This window comes from Podarcis liolepis (genome assembly GCF_965112155.1).
Source record: "Podarcis liolepis genome assembly, chromosome: 5".
NCBI lineage: Eukaryota > Metazoa > Chordata > Lepidosauria > Squamata > Lacertidae > Podarcis > Podarcis liolepis.
Genome location: NC_139556.1, coordinates 11,560,842 through 11,584,793, shown reverse-complemented (window position 1 = coordinate 11,584,793; position 23,952 = coordinate 11,560,842). Strand labels below are relative to the sequence as shown.

The 23,952-nt window shown below is 45.6% G+C and overlaps 1 protein-coding gene across 50 annotated transcripts in view; it reads right to left on the bottom strand.

Moving 5' to 3' along the window:
• Nucleotides 1-23,952, bottom strand: part of SORBS1 (sorbin and SH3 domain containing 1) — a 202,418-nt gene that overhangs the window by 25,522 nt on the left and 152,944 nt on the right. For 24 of the 50 annotated variants that reach the window (XM_083505434.1, XM_083505438.1, XM_083505403.1 and 21 more), the window contains 7 exons: nucleotides 22,213-22,278; nucleotides 21,624-21,719; nucleotides 18,274-18,323; nucleotides 13,291-13,466; nucleotides 8,113-8,198; nucleotides 4,505-4,672; nucleotides 2,010-2,056 (listed from right to left, as the gene is read on the bottom strand). In XM_083505434.1, the coding sequence (XP_083361560.1) occupies nucleotides 2,010-2,056; nucleotides 4,505-4,672; nucleotides 8,113-8,198; nucleotides 13,291-13,466; nucleotides 18,274-18,323; nucleotides 21,624-21,719; nucleotides 22,213-22,278 (689 nt within the window). Of the gene's footprint in view, nucleotides 1-2,009; nucleotides 2,057-4,504; nucleotides 4,673-8,112; nucleotides 8,202-8,923; nucleotides 10,364-13,290; nucleotides 13,467-18,273; nucleotides 18,324-21,623; nucleotides 21,720-22,212; nucleotides 22,279-23,952 lie in introns of all 50 variants that reach the window. The other 26 variants (XM_083505445.1, XM_083505444.1, XM_083505397.1 and 23 more) reach the window with 7 other exon arrangements.

Here is a 23,952-nt window from a genome sequence, read left to right as displayed (position 1 = left end):
ATATTAATACAAGTAGCATATGCATGCCCTTATCTGAAAGCACTACTGGAGATTCCCCATATCCAAATTCTTGCAGAGGCAAATCTGGACCTAGTGAATCTCCCTCAATAATTCCTCCTTCTGGTTAACTTCCACAGTACAGACCTTTAGTGCCACGGAAACATTGTTTTTCCACAATTAGATGCAATTAACATGGAGATTGTGCATAAGAATTTAACAAAACGCTTTATTATTATTATTCAGCATCACTTTCCCTGATATTCAAGACCCTTCTACTCCAGAGTTTTTTCACCATTAAAAATGGAAAATAATTAGATGAAGCTAGCTGAATCAGAAACTGGCATGAAGGTTTTCCATCACTAAGCCAGTGTGGTGTAGTGGTTAAGAGCGATAGACTCGTAATCTGGGAAACCGGGTTCGCGTCTCCGCTCCTCCACATGCAGCTGCTGGGTGACCTTGGGCCAGTCCCACTTCTCTGACGTCTCTTAGCCCCACTCACCTCACAGAGTGTTTGTTGTGGGGGAGGAAGGGAAAGGAGGATGTTGGCCGCTTTGAGACTCCTTCGGGTAGTGATAAAGCGGGATATCAAATCCAAACTAAGCCCCGCCCGCTATTTTTAAGAAGCAATAAATTGGACTGAATCGGCAAACAGAAAATGTTTGAGGGCAAAGAAGCCCGTAAGAGCCTCTTCGACTAGCTATGCTAGGGTGGCTGGTGCTACAATTGCATTTTGTAACCCCAAAAAATCACCATAAATTGGGTCTAGAAAAACCTGCAGGAAGATAATGTGCGAAACCGTGGAATGCAATGGGCTGGCAAGCAAGTTGTCTGGCTACTTGGTAAAAAGCAGTGGAGAAAAGATTAAAATTCCAGGGGGAAGAACTAGCTTGGAAGCAACCACAGTCACATAGCTTTTAAAGTAGAGCATTACAGAGCCTCCAAGTGTCCCTATTTTCCAGGGACATTCCTGGATTTACAGAAGCCATCCCTGCTTCTGATTTGATCCCGGAATGTCCTGCTTTTCCTTCGGACGTCCCTTGTTTTCATCAGAGAAATGTTGGAGGGTATGGAGTTACGCAACTCCAAGCCGAGGAGATAAGCGACTATACCACCTTTAGAAGACATCTGAAGGCAGCCCTGTCTGGGGAAGTTTTTTTAATGTTTAATGTTTTGCTTTTATATATGTTGGAAGCTGCCCAGAGTGGCTGGGGCAACCCAAGTCAGATGGGCAGGGTATAAACGATGAAAGTATTATCAATTATAAAGTTGTTGTCATCGCTGTTACTGAATAAAGGTAAAGGGACCCCTGACCATTAGGTCCAGTCGTGGCCGACTCTGGGGTTGCGGCGCTTATCTCACTTTACTGGCCGAGGGAGCCGGCGTACAGCTTCCGGGTCATGTGGCCAGCATGACTAAGCTGCTTCTGGCGAACCAGAGCAGCGCACGGAAATGCCGTTTACCTTCCCACCAGAGCGGTACCTATTTATCTACTTGCACTTGATGTGCTTTTGAAGTGCTAGGTTGGCAGGAGCAGGGGCCGAGCAACGGGAGCTCACCCCGTCACAGGGATTCGAACCGCCAACCTTCTGATCGGCAAGTCCTAGGCTCTGTGGTTTAACCCATAGTGCCACCCGCACCCCCTGTTACTGAATAGGACCTCCCTATTTTCATAGCAAAATGTTGGAGGGTTTACAGATGAAACTACCTTGAGTTGTACATGGAGGGCAGATTCTAAGCACTGAAGTAAGAGAAACTCTCCAGTTTAATGTTAAACAAGAAGACTGTTACCCTGTACTAGCTTTTCCCAACCTGAACTCCTCCGTATGTTATGCCATTAAAAACCTAGACACAGCCCTAAATGTCACAAGGAAGGTAAAGAGCAATACTCTTCTGTTTGTTAACAATCACTGGCACATAAATTGGCTGGAGCACAGGGAAGCATTTGGTTGGTTTAACAACCAGAGTCTATCGTTGGGGAGGGAAGCAAGCAGCCATACACGTATACTCACTTGAGTGTCTGGGCTTTAAAGTCAAACTTCGCTCTGGCAGCTCTCATCTAAGGGTTAAAAACAGCACATTTAAAGCAATTGCCAACTCCTCGGGACAGGGCCTTAAATAGTATGGAAATCCCAGCCACAGAAATGCTAAGGTCAGGTGTGGGATGGGGGCAAAAATACTATGGAGGGTTCATTCGGATGTTTTGCTATCTTAAATGACTGGGGAGTCCTGATCGGATGTTAAGGGTCTAGCTGGGGAGGGGGAAATCCCAATCTCTCAATAGCCAGGGGCAAAATCTCAGTTTCTACTCTAAATGAAAAGCAAAAGGTGTGAATAATGGGAGGGGGCTTACTTTTCAGCTTTTCTGCAAAACCAGTCTGACTGGAGACCATGCACAAAAATGAACATCGGTACCATGGGCAATAAGTCTCAGAAAAACCATTTCCAGCCAGTTTCGGAAGGAAACATAAAGCAGATTTTGCCTAGGCTGGTGATAAGGGTTTGATAAAACAGTCTGTGATCCACTCTGCATAGCAGAACATTGCATCTGAAAAAAACATGGCTCCAGGGACCCACAGAATTTAGAGTGACACCCCCTTCTGATATGCGTATCAGCAAGCTTGGCGGAGCTAGACGACAAGGAGTCCCTCTTGACACGGCACTCTGGATATTTACCAAGGAAGCATCTCTTGGCAGCTACCTGTTCACCTGTACTGCACTCATGAATTGTCAGTTTGATTGGCAGGAAAGAGACAAAAGGGAGAAGCCAATGGAGAAAAAACTGAGGTTTTAATTGGAATAACTTCTATAGTTCTGGGGGAACAATATATATAACAGTAAAGGCAAAGGACCCCTGGATGGTTAAGTCCAGTCAAAGATGACTATGGGGTTGCGGCGCTCATCTCGCTTTCAGGCCAAGGGAGCTGGCGTTTGTCCAGAGACAGCTTTCCGGGCCATGTGGCCAGCATGACTAAGCTGCTTCTGGCGCAACGGGACACCGTGACAGAGCGCACGGAAACACCGTTTACCTTTCTGCCGCAGTGGTACCTATTTATCTACTTAAACTGGCGTGCTTTTGAACTGCTAGGTTACCAGAAGCTGGGACCGAGCAACTGCCGACTTTCCGATCAGCAAGCCCAAGAGGCTCAGTGGTTTAGACCACAGTGCCCCCGCGTCCCTATAATAATATATAATATTTTAATCCAGAGAAGAGAGGAGGGGTGTTGGCAATTTTAAACTGCCCATGGGCTGCATACACACATTCCTCCAAATTTATACCAGCACTTATCCCAATTCTAAATCAAAGTGTAAGATCTGCGTAGTAGGACAACGTTTCAGGGTTCTTTTACCGGCTAATTGAAACGTTTCAGAACTGCTTTTTAACACTCCTTGTGAAATTCTGCTAGCAATAAATACTACACAGTCGGCATCTTAAGCAAAGGCAATGCTTTTTGTCTTGAAAGATCACTATTTTTAATTTTTTTAAAAAAAAGCCAATTCCCAGCATTCGTCACATACAGTGGTGCCTCGCAAGACGAAAAGAATCCGTTCTGTGATTCTCTTCGTCTAGCGGTTTTTTCATCTTGCGAAGCAAGCCCATTGACGGATTAGCGGATTAGCGCTATTAGCGCTATTAGCGGCTTATCAGCTTATCGGATCAGCTGATAAGCGGCTTAGCGGCTTAGAAAAAGGGGGGGGGAGGGAAGAAAACCCGCAGGAACTCGCAAGACATTTTCGTCTTGCGAAGCAAGCCCATAGGAGATTTGTTTTGCGAAGCACCTCCAAAACGGAAAACCCTTTCGTCTAGCGGGTTTTCCGTCTTGCGAGGCATTCATCTTGCGGGGCACCACTGTATAAGCTAAGGGGTAAATGACCACTGAATGCAATACAACATTGCTCTGGCGGAAAGGCTACATGCAGGTTGTGTAGCTCCTGTCAAATATGACTCCTTGAAAAAACCATTTCCCCCTTTTGTCTCTTTTTACTGTTTGTAAATGAAATGTGCCGAGATATTCTGGGGTTGTCGTCTTTTTTGTTTTCCTGACCGGAAGAATATTAACGAAAGGAGAGGAGAGAAAGAACATCGCCATCTAGTGTTTAATCCACTACAAGACAATCACATGGCCAGGATCAACAAGACAATGGAATTCTAAGCATAAGGCAGAGACAAGGAGAGAATGTAGCAAATTACGTGATGCAAAAGATGAAGCAAATGCCCTCTGATTTTTGCCATAAAACTAACGGATATTTCAAAGGCATGCATCACAAGTTGTGCACTAGCAATCCTCAGCAGGCATGCTTTTTTAACACGTACATACAGCTTTCGGTACAGAGCTATTAATTGGTTTTAACAAAGTCGAAAAAAGCAAGTTTCTAAGTCAAGCGCGGATGGGGAAAATAAAAAGTAACACACTTCTTGGATAGCTAATGTCGGCCTAAAAGCACAACGCTATGAGAGGCAAATATGAATCGGGTCAAGCAGCAGACTGAGGCAACCACAACAGACCTCTGACCCAGATCTCCTTTTTGCGGTATCGTCTACAATTAGGAGGTCCCCAAACCGCTCATTAGTGATAAATTGATGGTGCGTAGGAATGACCCCTGTGTGCCTTCTAGCTGCAATGTCAGCCTCTTCTTGCTCACGTCTAAGCCGTCTCTGGTCCTCTAAAAGTTTCTGCCATGAAATTGCATAAAATGGGCAGTAAATCATCTAGTTTATGGCATTTCAAAACTGCCAGCAAATTATTATTATTATTGTTCGTTTGTTATTTTATTTTTTTAAAAAAACACCTCTCTCCAATGCAGACTAACAAACATAACGGAAAGTCGTCCCCCAACCCCAACCCCAATAACAGTACATAATTAAATGCTGCACACTGGATATTATCCTAAGAACTCTGGTCTGGAGAGTAGGATCACAAGACAACGGAATCCTTATGGCAATGGCCACAAGCTTAGAAAGGATGGAGGATATACCATATTTTTTGCTCTATAAGACTCACTTTTTCCCTCCTAAAAAGTAAGGGGAAATGTGTGTGCGTCTTATGGAGCGAATGCAGGCTGCGCAGCTATCCCAGAAGCCAGAACAGCAAGAGGGATTGCTGCTTTTACTGCACAGCGATCCCTCTTGCTGTTCTGGCTTCTGAGATTCAGAATATTTTTTTTCTTGTTTTCCTCCTCCAAAAACTAGGTGCGTCTTGTGGTCTGGTGTGTCTTATAGAGCGAAAAAATACGGTAATTCAGTGATCACCAGGAATACCTTCCCTTCTGTTTTTGAGGCCGAGGCTAAGACAGCCATTGATTATGCAGCCAAAATGGCGCCACCAATGAACAAGAGGGAAGTATCCACAGATCTGGGGGAGCCTCGAGGTTTTGCAAAAAAATTAAAATTAAAAATTAATTCACAATCCCCATTCACACAAACGTATGAAAAGCCCAGTGAGGACTGAATGTGCTCGGTGGCCACGAACAGGTGACTGTTTGGGTTGGGTGGGTTGTTAGGAAGGAAGGGGAAACCAGGGTTGGGGGTGGGACATTGCTGCTGGAACTGAGAATGTCAGCATTCCACACAGTAACAACCCGCACATAAACACTGTACTAAAAAGCAAACTCGTTCCCCAAGTGTGGACCCTCCTGTAGCCAAAATAGCCACATCCACACAAAAGAGGGAGGTGTCAGAAGGACTGGGGGAACCACAAGGCTTGCACAAGTACAATATATATATATATATATAATGGTATATATTCAATAAGGTGAAGGTAAAAGACACCTGGACGGTTAAGTCCAGTCAAAGGCGACTATGGGGTTGTGGCGCTCATCTCGCTTTCAGGCCGAAGGAGCCGGCGTTTGTCCACAGACAGCTTCCCGGGTCATGCGGCCAGCAGGACTGAACCGCTTCTGGTGCAATGGGACACCATGATGGAAGCCAGAGCGCACGGAAACGCCATTTACCTTCCTGCCGCAGCGGTACCTATTTATCTACTTGCACTGGCATGCTGTTGAACTGCTAGGTTGGCAGGAGCTGGGACAGAGCAACAGGAGCTCACTCCGTCGTGCAGATTTGAACCGCTGACCTTCTCATCGGCAAGCTCAAGAGGCTCAGTGATTTAGACCACAGCACCACCCACATTGCCTTTGACTGGACATAACCATTCAGGGGTCCTTTACCTTTATATTCAATAAGATTGCACGTTCTCAAGAAATGTACCGTACTTTTCGCTCTATAAGACGCACCAGACCATAAGACTCAACTAGTTTTTGGAGGAGGAAAACAAGAAAAAAATATATTCTGAATCCCAGAAGCCAGAACAGCAAGAGGGATCGCTCCGCAGCAAAAGCAGCAATCCCTCTTGCTGTTCTGGCTTCTGGGATAGCTGCGCAGCCTGCATTCGCTCCATAAGACGTACACACATTTCCCCTTACTTTTTAGGAGGGGAAAAATGAGTCTTGTAGAGCAAAAAATATGGTACTTTGCTTACAAATGCTATCCAGATTTTGTTTTAGGAAAGTGATCCCAAAATTTATGGGCCTTGAGGTGGATTGTGAGCCCATTGTGACTCCTTTAATTCCCTCTTTCTCCTTTTTGGATTTTCAAAGCACAGGGAATCCTCAGATTCGGGGAAGAAAAAGCATTTGAGGTAGCAGCAGTCGACGCCGCAAAAGCACGCGGACTCCATCGCTGCAGTTGCGTGGTAATCCCCACCACCTCCAATGTAGCTTGGCTACAGAGGGCCAAACTGGAAAAAAAAAAAACCTCCGGTATGCCAAGGTCCCTGGAAAAGGGCATGTCTAGTTGGCCGGCTCTCTACACAGGAGCACTTCACGCTGCAACATTTTATTGCAGGGCCCCATTCATTTATTTAGAAAGCAATTCATCAAACGGTATTAGCAGAGATAGCTAAGTTAAATCTCAGTGTTCAGAGAGAATATATCTCTGCAGACCAGATGCTGGGGACTGGTAAGAGAAGAACTGTTGCCTTCTAGCCTTGCTTCCCAGAGGCTCCTGGCTGTCTGCTGTTAAAAACAGGTGGTTTGAGAAAACAGCCCAATCGACCTTTGGTCTGATCTTGCAAGGTAACTCTTACGTTCTTAGGCTGTTATCCAGCCACTCCCAGAAGCAACAGGTGTGCCCAGCAGATGAATAATGTGATTCAACTCTGGTTGAGCTTGGCAGAATGACCGAGTCAGTGCTTGAAAAACACATTGCGGGTCTAAATGCAATTGCATTTGCCAGCTTTTTAAACGCCACACGGTAAGAAAACCAAGACCAGCAAATCCAAGGTGAAATGCTGAAAAGTGCAAACAGAAATTGATTCACCTTTTCCTCTAAGTGTTCCGAAATGTGCAGCAAAAATTGAAGAGGCTTTTCACATTTGTTGCGTGTGCCCACTTTTGCAGAACCATTAAAGCGAGGCACGTAATGGCAAAACTATCTGTTTGTCGTCTTTTTAACAAGCCTGCGAGGCAGAGTTAAAAGGAACTTCTGGAAACTGGGTGGGTGGGGTAGGATACTGTTTTTACCTTGAGATAGCCCTTTCAAAACTGTATTCAAGAATGTATTAGTTGGAGAAAATCACACTAAAACGCTGAAGAATTTTCATGATAATATTTTTTTGTTTTTTAATTGCAAATTGCTTCACAAATCTGGATGACTGAATATGAGTGGGGGGGGGGGGACGACGAAAAACTTGAGAGAACAGAAATTCACAGGTCCTTCCATCCCTACTCCTAAGCAGGTGCTTTTACCTGGAAACAAGTCCCATTGAACATAATGGAATTTACACCCAAGTAGACATGCACAGGGTTGCGGGGATGGGAAGGGGCAAAGCAAAATCTGTAGTGACCCCCCTTTTCTTCCGGTACTCTGTGCTTATACATTCCTGTCCACTATCACCAATGTTGTCGTTTAACTTCAAATTGATAGTCTCCGCTCTAATTTATTTTATTCTTTAGATATTTATAACCCTGCAACCATCAAAAATAAAATTCCAGGGCAGCGAGTAACAATTCTAACCCAGAAGACCCCTCTTAAGAGCATCTTGCTTAAGGTCTACTCGTTTCGTTGGGGGAGGGGAGGGGAAGAGAAGTATTACTAGATCTTACAGGAAAAATTACCTCTTTATCACTGTGGCGCCTGCGGGAAAATTCTTCAGGACTCTCCATGTAATCAAGTGGTGCAAAATGCCTTGGTGATTCTGAATCTACTTTAAGACAACAAAAGGCAATTAAAAAAACCAACTGATTCAAATCTAGAAAAAAGGGGGAAGGAGACTAAAAATAAAGAAAGAAAAGGCTTCAAATCTGCTGATCAATTTGCAATCAAGTGCTGGTTAACATTTTGGATTATTATTTTTTTTCTCCTTTTGGTGCTCCGAAAGTTGGGAGTGAAATAATAACGCAGAAATAAGAAACGACAAAATCAAACCCAGGCCCACAAGAGGGCTTAAACAACATATTTGCTGTTCACAAAATATGATTGAATGTAGTTCCGTTGAGGAAAGTTGCATCACAGCATGCAAAGATACAGATGCACGCACACACACCTCGCACACGCAAAGACACACACACACACACACACCCACACACCACACCAAGAACCTGAAAAACTGCCCCTAAAAATAAATTAGGTTTTGTTATTTAATTCTCCGAGGATGCAAATTATGTGGGATTTAAGCTGTCTCCCCTAAATAATTCACATCCTAAATTTTGACTTTTGAGACAACCTGCTCTGATTGGTGATTAGAAAGGCAGTAGGAATTAATTTCTCAGTTCAGTCAAGTCCTGAAATGCAAGGAGGACGGCACAAGGGACGCACAGGAAAAGATGAAATGTAGGGGAAGGGGTTTTTTTAAAAAAACAAAACAGAGAGGAGAAGCAAAGTGGGGTACAGATGAAGTAACACCAGTAAAATACTCAAAAATGCCACCTCCAAAGTACGTCCTGTGAGGGTTGTTGTTTGTGTCCAGGTTGTGGTATAATGCATATGGAACATTCCCATTATTAAAGGCATCTGGGATGTCCATTAGGGAGCTATTTTGGCATGTTTCCATATCCAGGAAGTGGCTAAACCTTTTGAGGACGTCATAGGAAGAGAGGCGTTTGGGGGCCGGAGGTTTCTGTCGGATATACAGCTCGTGGAAGAGGGAGCTGTCCACCCTGTCCACCAGACTCCCCCTCGACCGAGCCAGATTATTCTGGATCTCACAACTGGATGCCAACAGGTCTGCCGGGATCTGCAGAGGCGGAGTCTTTCGGGAGCTGTGCTGCACGGGTTTTCTCAGTCTGAAGGGAAGAGGGCTCATGAGATAGACATTTCTGGGAAGCAGCTGCTTATCTTCTTGGGGTTCCCCTCTGCCGGACTGTTGCTGTTCGTGCCTCCGAATGGTTGTAAACCTGGTGTAAGAAGCAGGGCAGGTTCCTTTGCACTGGTTAGCTTTGTATCTCAAGGGCCCACTGGTGATGCTGTCGCCGCCGCTGTCATTGGATATGTTGGAGAACAGATCTATCTCGTCGGTGCAAGCCGAGAGCGTTTCCACAGGCGCCAGGTCACTGACTTCCGAGGTCACGTCCTCCGTATTGCTGCACGAATAGGAGGACCTATCGGCGAGGTTGGCAGGTCCCAGGTCTGGCTTGGCAAAATCCAACAGGTATTCGGCCGAACGAGCTGAAGCTAGGCAGCTGTTAGAGAGGCTCGGAGCGGGAGATTTGACCTGGAAGCTGGAGAAGTTGAGAGCAGGCATGGAGAGGGATCTCTGGATCAGCAACTCAAAGGCAGTGATGCGAGAGGAGACCGTGTGCTTGGGGATCTGCTCCAGGTTCTCCCGACTGGGGTTGGGCTCCTTCTTGTCCTCCGGCTCCTTTTCAAACAGGGATGCAATTTCCTTCACGCTGCAGGACGAAATGCTACTCAGCTGGATCCCGGAGCGGTTGATATGGTGCATGTCTTTATACAACATGGTGAACTCCTTCTCGTTCTTCCGAGAGCCCTTCCTGGAGCTGGAAGAGCCATATTCTTGCAAGCTCTGTGTACTGATGGATTTGACAGCAAACTCTTGCTTGGACTTCATCAGCAAGTTCTCAAAATCCTTCCTGCTATCAAAGGAGGCAAAAGAGCTGCGGAGGTTTTCGCAGCTCTGCGTTTTCTCGTGAGGCAAGAGATCCTTTCTGTCCTGCCCAGAAATAGGTGGAGCAGCCAGCCTGGGTTTGAATTTGGACGGAAGAATTTCAGCAATGCAGACCTTTGCAGCAGATAAGGGTTTCTTATGTTTACATGGGCGACCTACTGGGCCAGCATTATTAGAGTTAAGGGTTCGGCTATTAACTGAAGAGGGTGCAATCGTATGAACATTCCCACCTTTACGATCCACTGGAAAGCATGCAGAATAAAATAAATACAACCTGTTAGCTTAAGTGTGGCAAAGCTGTGGAGAAAGAGGGGAGGGGAAGGGAGGGAAATGACATGCTTTTTGTGGCTTCACTCAATGCAATCTTGAGACAGGCAATGTTAAAAAGGAATGCAGGAGAGCGATGGAAGAGCCAAGCTGTGCTGCCGAGCTAACACAGGACTGTTCGTGTTCAGGGAGGTAAATCCTGCGACGTCAGAGGAGCTTCTAAACTAGGGACAGCGGAGTTCTCTACAAGTCAGTGCCGCTGGTTTAGGAATCTGGAGCAACAGGGTATATTACCGTATTTTTCGCTCTATAGGATGCACTTCCCCCCTCCAAAAATGAAGGGGAAATGTGTGTGTGTCCTATGGAGCGAATGCAGGCTCCTGTGAAGGAGAGGCACTGCGCAGAGAGAGAGAAGGTGCAGCGCCCCTTGAGCGACGCGCCTCTCATGCGAAGATGGAGGAGGAACAGAAGGGACTCCTTCTGTTCCTTCTCCAGCTTCGCTGAAGGGCACTGCGCAGAGAGGGAGAACTGCGCAGCGCCCCTTCAGCGACGTGCCTGTCCTGGCTTCTGCCTTAGCCCTGCGCAGCCTCTTTGGGCAGGGGAGCCTTCATCCCGCTGCCCTGAAGAGGCTTGGCGTGGTTATCCCAGAAGCCAGAACAGCCACACGGTATCCCAGAAGCCAGATCCCTCTTGCTGTTCTCGCTTCTGGGATTCAGAATATTTTTTTTCTTGTTTTCCTCCTCCCAAAACTAGGTGCGCCCTATGGAGCGAAAAATACGGTAAGTGCTCATATGAAAATCAGCAAAAGCTTGCAATCTAACTGGCTGTGCCTGGCATGCAAAACGCCTGTGCATAAATAAAGCTGTTGGTTTAAACTGCTGTTAGATGAAACAGCACGCAAGCTTTCTGCTTAAGAGCAAAATCTTCCTTGAAGGAAAAATAAAATAAATACTCAGCACCCGCAGGCAGCAACACTGCTAATAATTTCAGTCAATACAATATGACGCTATTTAACACCCCTGTAAATCTACGGAGACACAAGGTAGATCCTTTTGAGATTTTAAAGGGTAAAAATTAACAGCTCTGAACATCCCACGCATCACACTTGGAAGTGACAATGGAAAAGAACAGATTGTCATTTGTGGGCGAGCGCTTTGATGGCAAAAATGAGATTTGAGAGTCTTCAAGAGAGTGCTGTACTGTTTTGCACTGTATTATATACAACTGGAAGATTGAATAGCCACAAGTTTGTCAAATATAAAAGGCTATATTTATTCAAAGATTTATATCCTGTGCTTCAAATGGTGTCTTTGCACATTATAAAAGGCAGGAACTCCTAGTAAAAACACTGTTATACGTTTACAGTTAAAAAGGCTTTGCTATTAGATGACTATCTGCAAGATGAAATTCCTAAAAGTGACTGCAATGTTGCCCTCTGAAGCTCTGAGAATTTGCCCCTTTTCTGCCTGAGGAAAATATAACTGAAAAGCTTCAGACTATTACAGTAAGAAAGGTTGGTTCCACAAAAGACATCTCATGAATTATTTTGTATTTCTTATAGATGTGGGGCCAATGTGAGCGTTCTCTGTACCTCTATAGGCAAAAGTCTGTGACTTCACTGAGTAACTTGTGAGTTCCTGGGAATTTCAGGGTTTTTTGTGTGTTTTTTTACAACAAATGTGTGGCAAGGTTGCGGAGATAACGTTCGGAAAAGTAACAGCAAAAATGTAAAAGAAAAGAAACCCAGAAGCGAGCTGTCAACATAGAATTAATTGCTTTCAACACCAGTGATTTCACAGATTGTCAAGGGACTTCTTTGAAATCAGCAGGGCTTAATGCACAACTTTGACTTGCGTTAATTCACCACAACTATTGCATTAGCCACAGTCTTTGCAGCTCATAATGCATTTTGCTCTTTTATTACGCTCTTTCGCAACTGCTAGTGTTGTTAGCTCTCTATTAAGTCAGGCATAGAAAAGCCACACAGGGCACCACAGTGGAAGAATAAGTAAGGTCGACAGGCAAGGCAATCCCAGATAAATGTCCAGTTTAGGAAGCTAAACTGGCAAGAGGATGGGCGGAAGAGAACGCTCTACCATGGGTGGGGGAAACTGGTTTGAGTGGTGTGGGTCCGTGAGGATGCTCTGAAGACAAAAGGGAGTGAGGGGAAGAGAATACCGTGGCCAGGGAAGGTCAAACCATAAGCAAGATTCAGAGGGAGCGTAACTGGACTGTGCTTGGAAGTGAGCAGGGACAAACATGGCAACTTAAAAAGGATAGATGAGTGATAAGCAAATTCTTTGTAGAGATGAATCAGTAACCCGCCCCCTTTAATCCTCCACCCAATTGTTTGTAGGAAAATTTGCTCCCATGAAACCTGGGGTCAAAATATGGTTCTAAACCCCGGAAAGAAGAGCAGATACCAGCAGATTAACAAATCTTTTCTTGGATACTTGGGTTTATTAAACTCCTGGATCTGAAGCCAATCTGATCCCAATGTAGGTTGACTGTGGCCTGGTCTACATGTGTGGCAGAGTAAGAGAATTGTGTGATGGCAAAATGGGTTTTACCAACCTAGATGGCATGTGGCTGATTTGCATGCTCCTTTTTATAAAACTCCCTGCAAGAAGAAATCTAACATGCAGGGAACAGGCTAAATTTTTAAAGGTTTTTTTTTTTTTTTTAAAGTGGGGAAGCATTGAAAAGGACACACACACCCCGACTGAAGTATGAAATTGTGCAGTCAGATATTACCACCCCAGAAACTATTCCTCACATCTCAAACCCTGACACAAGCACACCATTTCCCGGCACAGATATATTGACACAACCTGTTTTTAAAGTTCTACCGACAACAGCCAGTCCATGAAGATGCATGGAAATTGTTGCTCTAGCGACATACCTTTAGTGGAAGCCGAGCTGGAGGGACGTTTGAGACCGCTTAGCCCTTGCAGCGGGATATCGCCACCTTCTAAAACACTTTTGTATATTTGCCTTTCGTTTTCCGGCCCGGTGGCATCTCCCAGAGCTGTTTCAAACTCTCTCTTTGCAGAATGGTAGCTGGGGGAATACGGCGAGCTAAAAGTATGCAGGAGGAGGGAGACTTAATTTCTTTAGCAATTTTTTTTTTTTAAAAAAGTTGCAAAATTGTAGACGGGCCATGCTGGCAGCTCAACACAGCGCTGTGAAATTGCTAAGAGCGAAAACACCTTGAATTTCTGGATCACATGCCTTTCCAGGGGTTGCAGAGATTTTTGTATGCAAAACACACATCGGCTCCCTGTACTTTACGTGACGGGAATGTAAGCATCAAAAGGAAGGTAAGATGCAGGGCCATCTTAAGCATATCTGACCTAGCCACTGTGATCCACGTGACGGTCACCTCCAGACTGGATTATTGTGACTCGCTCTACGTGGGGCTGCCCTTGAGACTGACCCAGAAACTCCAGCAGGTGCAGAATGCCGCAGCAAGACTCCTTACGGGGTCCTCGCTGCGAGATCACATTCACCCAGTGCTATACCAGCTGCACAGGCTCCCGGTGGAGTACAGGATCAGGTTTAAGGTGCTGGTTTTAACCTTTAAAGCCCTATACGGCCTAGGACCCTCGTACCTACAGGACCGCCTCTCCTGGTATATCCCACGGAGGACCTTAAGGTCTTCAAATAAAAACATCTTGGAGATCCCGGGCCACAGGGAGGTTAGGCTGGCCTCAACTAGAGCCAGGGTTTTTTCGGCTGTGGCTCCAATCTGGTGGAACGCTCTGTCACAAGAGACCAGGGCCCTGTGGGACTTGACATCTTTCCGCAGGGCCTGAAAGACAGAGCTGTTCCACCAGGCCTTTGGTCAGGGCACAGCCTGACTCTCTCCTTTGGCAATCTTCACAGAACTTTAGCCTAATGGTTGCCATCAATTTCAGTTGAATTAATTTTAATGAAATGATTTTAGAATGTTGTATTATTTTATTGTTGTTAGCCGCCCTGAGCCGGGCTTCGGATGGGGAGGGGGGGATAAAAATAAAATTTATTATTATTATTATCTGGCTCCATGGTGCAAAGATCCCTCCGCCCCCCCCCCCCATTTCACAGAGTTGTTGGCCTTTTCCCAATCCTCTGCAGGGATCGTTCTCCTCCCGCGGAGGCTTGGGAGGCAAGCTCCACACCCGCCTGCCGTATGGTTGATGGGGCGCAGCTGGCAGGCATGCAGGGAAAGGGGAGGCCGCTGGCAAAGCCTCTCAGCTCCCCCACTTGCTGGGGCGCCCCTGAGAGGCTGGCGCCCTGGCGCGACACACCACTAAGCCCTATGGGAAAGACGGCTCTGGTAGGATGGGAAGAGAAAGGCAGAGCAGCTGTTCCTTCTCTGTGTGGTGCTGAAATGCATAGCCAGGAGTAATTCTCTAGCTTCCATCAAAGAAACAACCCGAGCTTATCATGAAGAAAACCAATGGCACCCTCTGGCTGGAAAGCCATCAAGGCCCAGGGCATTTCACTCCAACAGGGGTGGGGAAGACTGCCAGCGGTGCAAACTGGCCTATGAGGTCATTCTGGTTATCTCCCGCTTGGAGATACTGCAATGCGCTCTATGTGGGGCTACCTTTGAAGGTGACCCGGAAACTACAACTAATCCAGAATGCGGCAGCTAGACTGGTGACTGGGGGCGGCCGCTGAGACCATATAACACCGGTCTTGAAAGACCTACATTGGCTCCTAGTACGTTTCCGAGCACAATTCAAAGTGTTGGGTGTTGACCTTTAAAGCCCTAAATGGCCTCGGCCCAGTATACCTGAAGGAGCGTCTCCACCCCCATTGTTCAGCCCGGACACTGAGGTCCAGCGCCAAGGGCCTTCTGGCGGTTCCCTCACTGCCAAGTTACAGGGAACCAGGCAGAGGGCCTTCTTGGTAGTGGCGCCCACCCTGCGGAACGCCCTCCTATCAGATGTCAAAGAGATAAACAACTACCTGATATTCAGAAGACATCTTAAGGCAGTCCTGTTCAGGGAAGTTTTTAATGTGTGACATCTTAGTGTATTTTTGGTCTTTGTGGAAGCCGCCCAGAGTGGCTGGGGAAACCCAGCCAGATGGGCCGGGTACAAATAAATTATTATTATTATTATTATTATTATTATTATTATTATTATTATTATTCCCCCCCAACCACACCCACTGTCCATCAAGTGAGGTCAGCTGGTGGGCAGGGCTCCATCCTGCTAGGTACATCTCACCAGAACCTTCCCTGTGGGCAATGAGCTGGTCAAAGCAGATTCCTGCAAAGAGGGCACAATCCTCTGCTCATCAGCTAGGGAGCAAACAGTTCAACGCGGCTCAGTTGGTTAGAGTGTGGTGTTGCAGGTTCGATTCCTATACGGGATAGCTGCCGGACTAGACGTTTTGTTTCCCACCCCCTCCATTTTTTATGCTTTATTGAGATTAAAATGAAATAACCAACAAAGAGGTTAACCAGAAGAAAGAAAAGTAAATGATAATATTTGTTACATCACATCACATTGCGTTCTTCTTGGATTTCTAAAGACTTCCCACCACCCCATCGTGCATCTACCACTTAGTCTATCTAGCACAATATTTATCATTTTCTTTTGTTAATTTCCATCAGTATTATATTCCCCTATAGTTATCTATCACACCACAGGCGTCATTCCGCTCCTGCAACTGATGTCATGCTATTACAATAATCCTTTAGATATTTTTTGTACATGTCCCATTTCCTAATAAATGTTTCATCAGTATGACCTCTCAGTTTTTCTGTCATTTTTGCCAACCTGGCCTATTCCAGCAGTTTACTTTGCCACTCCAGCTTTGCTGGGGTTTCCTCTACTATCCAATTCATAGCGATCAATATTCTACTGTGGCATACAATAATATTTCTCTCGCTATTTAAGGTATGCCTGGGTCTGGTATCCCCAGGAGGAAAGCCTTTGGGTATATACCGTATTTTTTGCTCCATAAGGCGCACCAGACTATAAGATGCACCTAGTTTTTGGAGGAGGATCTGATGGTGAATTCGGGGTGACCCAATGCAAAAATCCTGAGGAACCATGTGCACCCATGCTTTGTAACCACATTTTTGCACCATTGCAGCCCCAGGAAACAGTGGATGCGTGATTTTTTTTTGGTGCAGGCTGTAGCCATGGACATGCTATGTAATCTGATGGTGAATGTGGGGCGACCCAATGTAAAAATCCAGAGGATCCATGGGCTTTTACCTCCCCCCTCTCAGGCAGCCTCCGCTAGCGTCCCTTATCTCTCTTCCGAGCCCACCGACCTTTCCTTTCAACACTCCCTTCCCTCTTGTTTGCCTTACTGTAGTGTCTTTTCCTTAGCTGGAGCAGTTTTTTCTCCTCTTTTTCTTCTAATTTCTCTCTTTTGCTTTAGTCTTCCTGTTTCGCCCCTTTGCTGTCTTTGCCTCCCCCCTCCCAGGCAGCCTCCTTTATCTCTAGCGTCCCTTATCTCCTTCCCCGATCGCTTGCCCATTAGTGGCTTTGTTTCAACACCCACTTCTCTCTTTCAAAAAAGAAAAAGCACAATCTGCTTTCCGCCCCTGGGCAATTCGGCTCCAGGGACCATGCATTCGCTCCATAAGATGCATAGACATTTCCCCTTACTTTTTAGGAAGAAAAATGTGCGTCTTATGGAGCGAAAAATACGGTATATATGAAATGATTAAGGTATCTCATATATTATATATATATATATATGAGATACCTTAATCATTCTTTTGAACTCATTATAAATTACATCCCAAAATTCCTTAATTTTCTTACAGGTCCACCACATATGTAACATTGAGCCTTCCCCCTCTCCACATCTCCAACATTTACTTCATGTGTTCTTATACATTTTATATAGTTTTAGTGGTGTCAAGTACCAGCAGAACTGCATCTTCATAAAATTTTATTTTTATTTCACCACTGCTGGACTAGATGATCCTGAGGGTTCTGTTTTTGCCAGTGTATTCCTAGAGAGGCACATGCTGGCAAAGCACGCTCCTCACACACCCTGTGAGCCATCTTTGACAGGTGGGCGGGGCTATGCACCCGTCCGTCACCTGACGTCTTCCGATGACTGACGGGTGGGTTGCCCCGCCCACCTGCTCAAGTTTGTGCACAGGGTGAGGAAATATAAAAGATCGGTCGCACTAGGTCAAAAATATTACCAACCCTTGCGCTACGCTACCTGTGACAGCACCGCATACGGCGTATTCATTTCAACTCCGATTAGTTTGATTCAGAATGGCAAAAAGAAAGCCTGAAGAAGCTAAGCACATTCTGACTTGAATCACTCCAGAGGAAATTTTTAAGAGAGAACCTTCTTAGGTCCCTCCAATAACCTTTTGCCTGTGCTAATTTCAGGGCACACTTAGAACTAGAAATGTCACCCATATACCCTTTGAATCCAGCTTAAAGGTAAAGGTAAAGGGACCCCTGAAAATTAGGTCCAGTCATGACCGACTCTGGGGTTGCGGCGCTCATCTCGCTTTATTGGCCAAGGGAGCCGGCGTACAGCTTCCGGGTCATGTGGCCAGCATGACTAAGCCACTTCTGGCGAACCAGAGCAGTGAATGGAAAATCTGTTTACCTTCCCACCGGAGTGGTACCTATTTATCTACTTGCACTCTGACATGCTTTCGAACTGCTAGGTTGGCAGGAGCAGGGATTGAGCAACTGGAGCTCACCCCATTGCGGGGATTCGAACCGCCGACCTTCTGATCGGCAAGTCCTAGGCTCTGTGGTTTATCCCACAGCCCCACACACATAAAATGATCCCTGCGATGTTGTACATGGGCACAGCTCTCAAAGGACCTGCAGCTACAGCTCCCAACGCGATCAATGCTTCAAAACATCAACACCAGAGCGCAGCATTCAAAACTTACTGAGGCAAATGATCCGAGGAAGTTTCTGGAGGAGAGGAGCCTGTCGTACTCTGCAAGAATCCAGACAAATAAGTCAGTGATATGCACAAGCTTTCGTGCAAAGCAAAAGGAGAGACAGAGAGAGGGGGAGGGACTCCAGCAAGCAATTTTCCACCCTAAATTCAAATCCTGGACTTTATACACTGATTCCGATTGGCGTGCATTTGATTGGAGGTTCCTTCACGGAAGTAAAAGATTTTAACCCAGGCCACGCCTTTGCACCGTGATTATTTGTCTGTCAATGCCTTATTTTAAAGAAAGCCTTAAGCATATTAAGGGAAATAAACTGCTCAGTGGGAGGTCCATTTTATAATTACGGCCTACGCGACTTTCTTCTGCCCAAGCCAATCACTTTCCAAAGGAAGATTATATTTCTCTAGCGTAGAAGGTAAAATACATATACACCAGATCATAAAAAGCTTCTTTATTTTTTGTTTGTTTGTTTAAAGAAACAGCTTGAAGCCGGTTTTCTTTTCAACAGAGCAAACAATAAAAAGGTTGGGAGTGGATAGTGGACATCACAGTTTGCAACCGCTAAGTGCCAAACCAGACATGATGTTCAATGCTTTCTTCCCACTGCAACACTGGATGGGATTTTTCTTGGGATTATGGTGAGGGCAAGGGCCAATTTCCCCCTTCCTTAACCACCCTAGCCCTGATCCTGCTTAGGACACCCCCCCCCGAAATTATTTGCTTTTCTTAGAAACAAAGCTATATATGTGCACTTTAAATGCAAAGGCACATTTAGCCTCGTGTCTGGCTTGGCTCTTGCCAACAAAGGTCCGCATAGTTAAAGCCATGGTTTTCCCAGTAGGGATGTACGGAAGTGAGAGCTGGACCATAAAGAAGGCTGATCGCCGAAGAATGGATGCTTTTGAATTATGGTGCTGGAGGAGACTCTTGAGAGTCCCATGGATTGCAAGAAGATCAAACCTCTCCATTCTTAAGGAAATCAGCCCTGAGTGCTCACTAGAAGGACAGATCCTGAAGCCGAGGCTCCAATACTTTGGCCACCTCATGAGAAGAGAAGACTTCCTGGAAAAAACGCTGATGTTGGGAAAGATGGAGGGCACAAGGAGAAGGGGACGACAGAAGATGAGATGGTGGGACGGTGTTCTCGAAGCTTCTAGCATGGGTTTGACCAAACTGCGGGAGGCAGTGGAAGACAGGAGTGCCTGGCGTGCTCTGGTCCATGGGGTCACGAAGAGTCGGACATGACTAAATAACCAAACAACAACAACAACAACAACAACTGTCTTGGCTCTAAGGCAGACAGGCTGTATTTAGAATTATTATACCTCCCTCCGACCCGTCTTCTACAAAAAGAGGTGGAAGCATACACAAAGAAAATGGGCCACTGAAACTTCGGTTTCTGTACACTGCAATGAGATTGCTTCAGGGTGTTGTTTGAATTAAGGATAAGAAGGATAATCAAATGCATTTGAAAATTAAGTTACATGGGAGATAAAGCCATACCCTCCCATATTCCTCTGATGGAAATAAAGATGTACTATTTAATAATAATAATAATAATAATAATAATAATAATAATAATAATAATAATTTATTTATACCCCGCCCATCTGGCTGGGCTTCCCCAGCCACCCTGGGTGGCTTCCAACAAAATATTAAAATACAGTAATGTATCAGACATTAAAAGCTTCCCTAAACAGGACTGCCTGTTGTTGTTGTTGTCATCATTATCCCGCCCCAGACACTCTGTGTGGCTTCCAACAGATATAAAAACATAATAAAACATTAAGCCCCACCCCCTTTTAAACCTTCCCTAGACAGGGCTGACTTCAGATGTCTTCTAAAGGTTGTATAGTTATTTATCTCCTTGGCTCAGGGAGTCACATAACTCCACACCCTCCCTAACATTTCTCCAATGAGAAACAGGGATGTTCTAAGGCAAAGCGGGACATTCCGGGATCAAATCAAAAACCAGGCGGCTTAGGTAAATTCAGAAATGTCCCAGGAAAATAGGGTCTGTAAAGTGCTCTGACCGCTTTTGAGATACCTTTCCCCCCCCAACACAGTAAGCCCACAAAGCGTGTTCTCCCTCGTGGAGAGCATGTGTTGCGGTTGGGGCTGATGAGACACCTCACTGTTGCTAGGCAAATGGTTTGGCCATCCTTTAAGCAGGGGCGGGCTGTTACCATCTAGATGTTGCCATTTGTTGATTGACAGCCCTATTTGTTAAATACAATGCACGCAGCAACGAACTTCCTCTTTTCGCTGGGTGCATCGGATCACCCGCCCTCCCTTCCCTAATTTTAGGCTGTTTGCTTGACCTTGCTATGCCTGTCATGGGGTCGTCTGCTTTGGGGCAGGGGCCCGGTAGGAATTTTGTCCATTTGGCTGATTAGCGTGTGCCACTTGGTTTTTTGCCTACTGCATAGCAAATCATCACAACTTGTAAGGTTTGCGGTTAGGCATTGGTCTTGGAATTGGTTGGTGGAGGGGCATGGATTTGGCTGTGCCTGCCCCTCCAAAATGCTGCTGCTGCTTCAAGGGTTTTCCATTAAAGGAACCCAGGGGCTCCCCATGCTTTTGTCCGAAACCCCCTGGCAAGGGGCTAGGGCCACGCAAGCCCCTGGGAGCATCCTGGGGAGAGGTGAGGCATGGTTCCCAGTCCCGTCTCTCTCCCCAGGTGACTTACCCTTGCTGACTTCGCGGGGTGTGTGAATGTCAGGGCTGTCCCCGTGCGGGGTCAGTTAGTGCTACCAATGCCTAAGCAACCACTCACATTGCTGTAATTTGAATAAACTTGTGGCCAAAATTATGCCAAAAACCTTAAACAAAAATTAAGTGTCAATTGTGTTTTTCTTTGGGGGTGTCTTGTGGACCTCGACACACAAAAATTGCACACACACAAATTAAAAGGGGTAAAAATAACATTGGCAGGCCCACACATCGTTGAACCAAGTGGGTTTTGACTGTACGCAATTTTGGCTTTTGGCACGATCCCCGGAACGTAAGTTGCGGGTTTACTGTACACCATGTTTTATTGATCACAGTTTAAGGTTTGGACGTAATGCTAAACTGTGTGTGGCTGACTGGAAATGGAAACAGAAAGATTTCGATCACCTCACGGCTGCACCATAGAGGAGGGGAGCATATACAAGCTCAAAGCTTGCCCAAACTCCTTCCTGTAACTGTAAACCATGGTTTAGTGTTACATCTGAATGCAGCCTCTGTGTAATACCATTTGCAGCAACATTGTTTGCTAATTATCCAGCCGCAACCCGATTAGAGCAGAGGGTTCAGGAACAGGGATTAGCAAGCAGCGTGGAATGAAGAAGAAATACCTTCATCTGCTTCTTATCTTTATACATTTTCTCCATTTTTTCTATATCTGCCTCTAACTCAGTCTGATAGAGGTAGATGTCTTTTTCTGGGTCAGTCTGGTTAAAGAAGGAAGAAGAAGGAAGAAACAACACTTAAGGGGAGGCAAAACAAAAGCTAATTCTGAAAAAACAGGGCCTTTTGTTTTAAAGTGACAAAGATAGACAAGACGAAAGTCAAACATTTTCCCGTACTCAAAAGCACAGCTGGCTTAGATTCCCACCTGAATTTGTCATGATCTAGTAGTGTTTCTTGTAAATATTTCTTTTTAAACCACTGTAAAAAATTCATTCGTACCGCACAAAACACTTGTTAGTACAATTATCGCTACAGATCACAAGAGCAAGGAGGCTGCTGTGATCCAACAAGGGTTAAAAGGAACGCTTTAAGGCTTCTTTTTCAGCCTGCAACAAGGCATAAGGAATCCAAAATCAATTAAATCCAAACCACCACTTGCACTCACGTAAAATCCAAACATTGCTAGAGACTGAAAGCTTGAAGCCACACAAACACACAGAAACCATACTATAGTACAACGTATGTTTGAATTACCTTTCTATCCTCTCTAGTAAGGATAGAGCAATCTCCCGGAGTATAATCCCAAATCTTTTTTGGAGGCTGATGGAAAGCAGAGGAGGAAATGAGGAAATGAAGGTAAGGAAAGACTTCACAAAGAACATGGAAACTGGATTAGAACAGAGGGAGTACATTGGGGGGAAATTGCATCAACACTGGAAATAAAATTGAAGAGGGGAAGGAAAGAAACAGGGTCTCAACCTGTTAAACCACAAACACAGGAGATTATGGGAGGGGGATAGAGGAAGCATGCATTGTGTTGCAGGGCTCGCTTTAGAAATTTGCTTGAAAGCACTTCCAATACAGTTTGCTAAAGAAACCAAACCAGAATAATAAAAAATAATAATTGCACATTCTTTCCCCCCTGGAAAAAGAAGGGGTATAACCAAGATTTTCAAACAGAGCAAATTGTGGGGTTGCCTTTTCTTTTTTTCTTTTAAATACAGATCCCCAGCCCCTTTCCCAGACTTCAAATACATACCATGTTAACAAATGGCTGAAATCCCAGAGGTGGCAGTGTGGGGCAATGAAAATGCAGAGTTATTCATGTCACCGTTTGAGCTACTTGTTGATCTTTCGCAAGGAACAGAAGGTGGAATTAAGAATTTAGTCAAAGAAGTGAATTAAGGGCCCAGGTTTGGAAACCGGGTCCCGGGTCCCAACAGATCTGGGTTTGGGAGCTGCTACACAGAGCCCAAGGAACAGAAACTTGTACTGATAGGAATCAAAATCAGCGGCTTCTGCTTCTGGTGTAGCAGAATGAAAAATATGCTGGTGAGAAGCAAGGCTGCCTTGTCTTATGAAACTAGGAATGGAGATTCACTTCTATAACCTTTTGTTCAGTTTATCAGCCATCCAGCAACAAGAATTCGCTGAATGGCAGACAAAGGAAAAACAAACCCAACGTACACTGAAGAAACTAGGCTTGGGGGAGAAATTTAGGAGGTCTACACTATAGAGTCAATTGCCTTTTTCTGAAGCCACCCACTTGTTTCTGCATTTCAGAATGCGGCCCACTCCAGAATCTGAACCCCGACGATGAATCTGAAAGGATGATCTGATGTCTGCCTTTTACCATTTTTCATTTTACTTTTAAAACTCCCCGCACCCACCCACAGCTCGAAGCTGTGAAAACCGGCAGCTCTGCCAATCTCATGGGTGTATGCCATGATGTGCTGTTTCTCCCTGGCACTTAGTACAGAAAAAAACCCAAAACAATATGGCTGCTCCCATACAGCAATGGGGCAGCCATTTTAGAAATTAAAAAATGGTTGCTGTATTGCTACATGAGGGCAGCCAGATACCGTATTTTTCACTCTATAAGACGCACTTTTCCCCTTCTAAAAAGTAAGGGGAAATGTGTGTGTGTCTTATGGAGTGAATGCAGGCTGCGCAGCTTTCACTGAAGCCAGGAGACCAAGAGGTGCGCACCGATCCCTCTTGCTCTCCTGGCTTCAGGGATAGCTGCCCGAAGCCTCCTGAGCGCAGCGGGAGCGCTCCTGCTGTGCTCTGGAGGCTTTGCGTTGCTTTTGCTGAAGCCAGGAGAGCAAGAAGGATCAATCCCTCTTGCTCTCCTAGCTTCACTTCGCTGGAGAGCCGCTGCACAGCTTTCCCTCTCTGCGCAGTGCATCTTCAGCGAAGTGGGAGGAGAAATGGAAGGGGCTCCGCTTATCCTGCCACTTTGCTGAAGGGATGCTGCGCAGAGAGGGAAAGCTG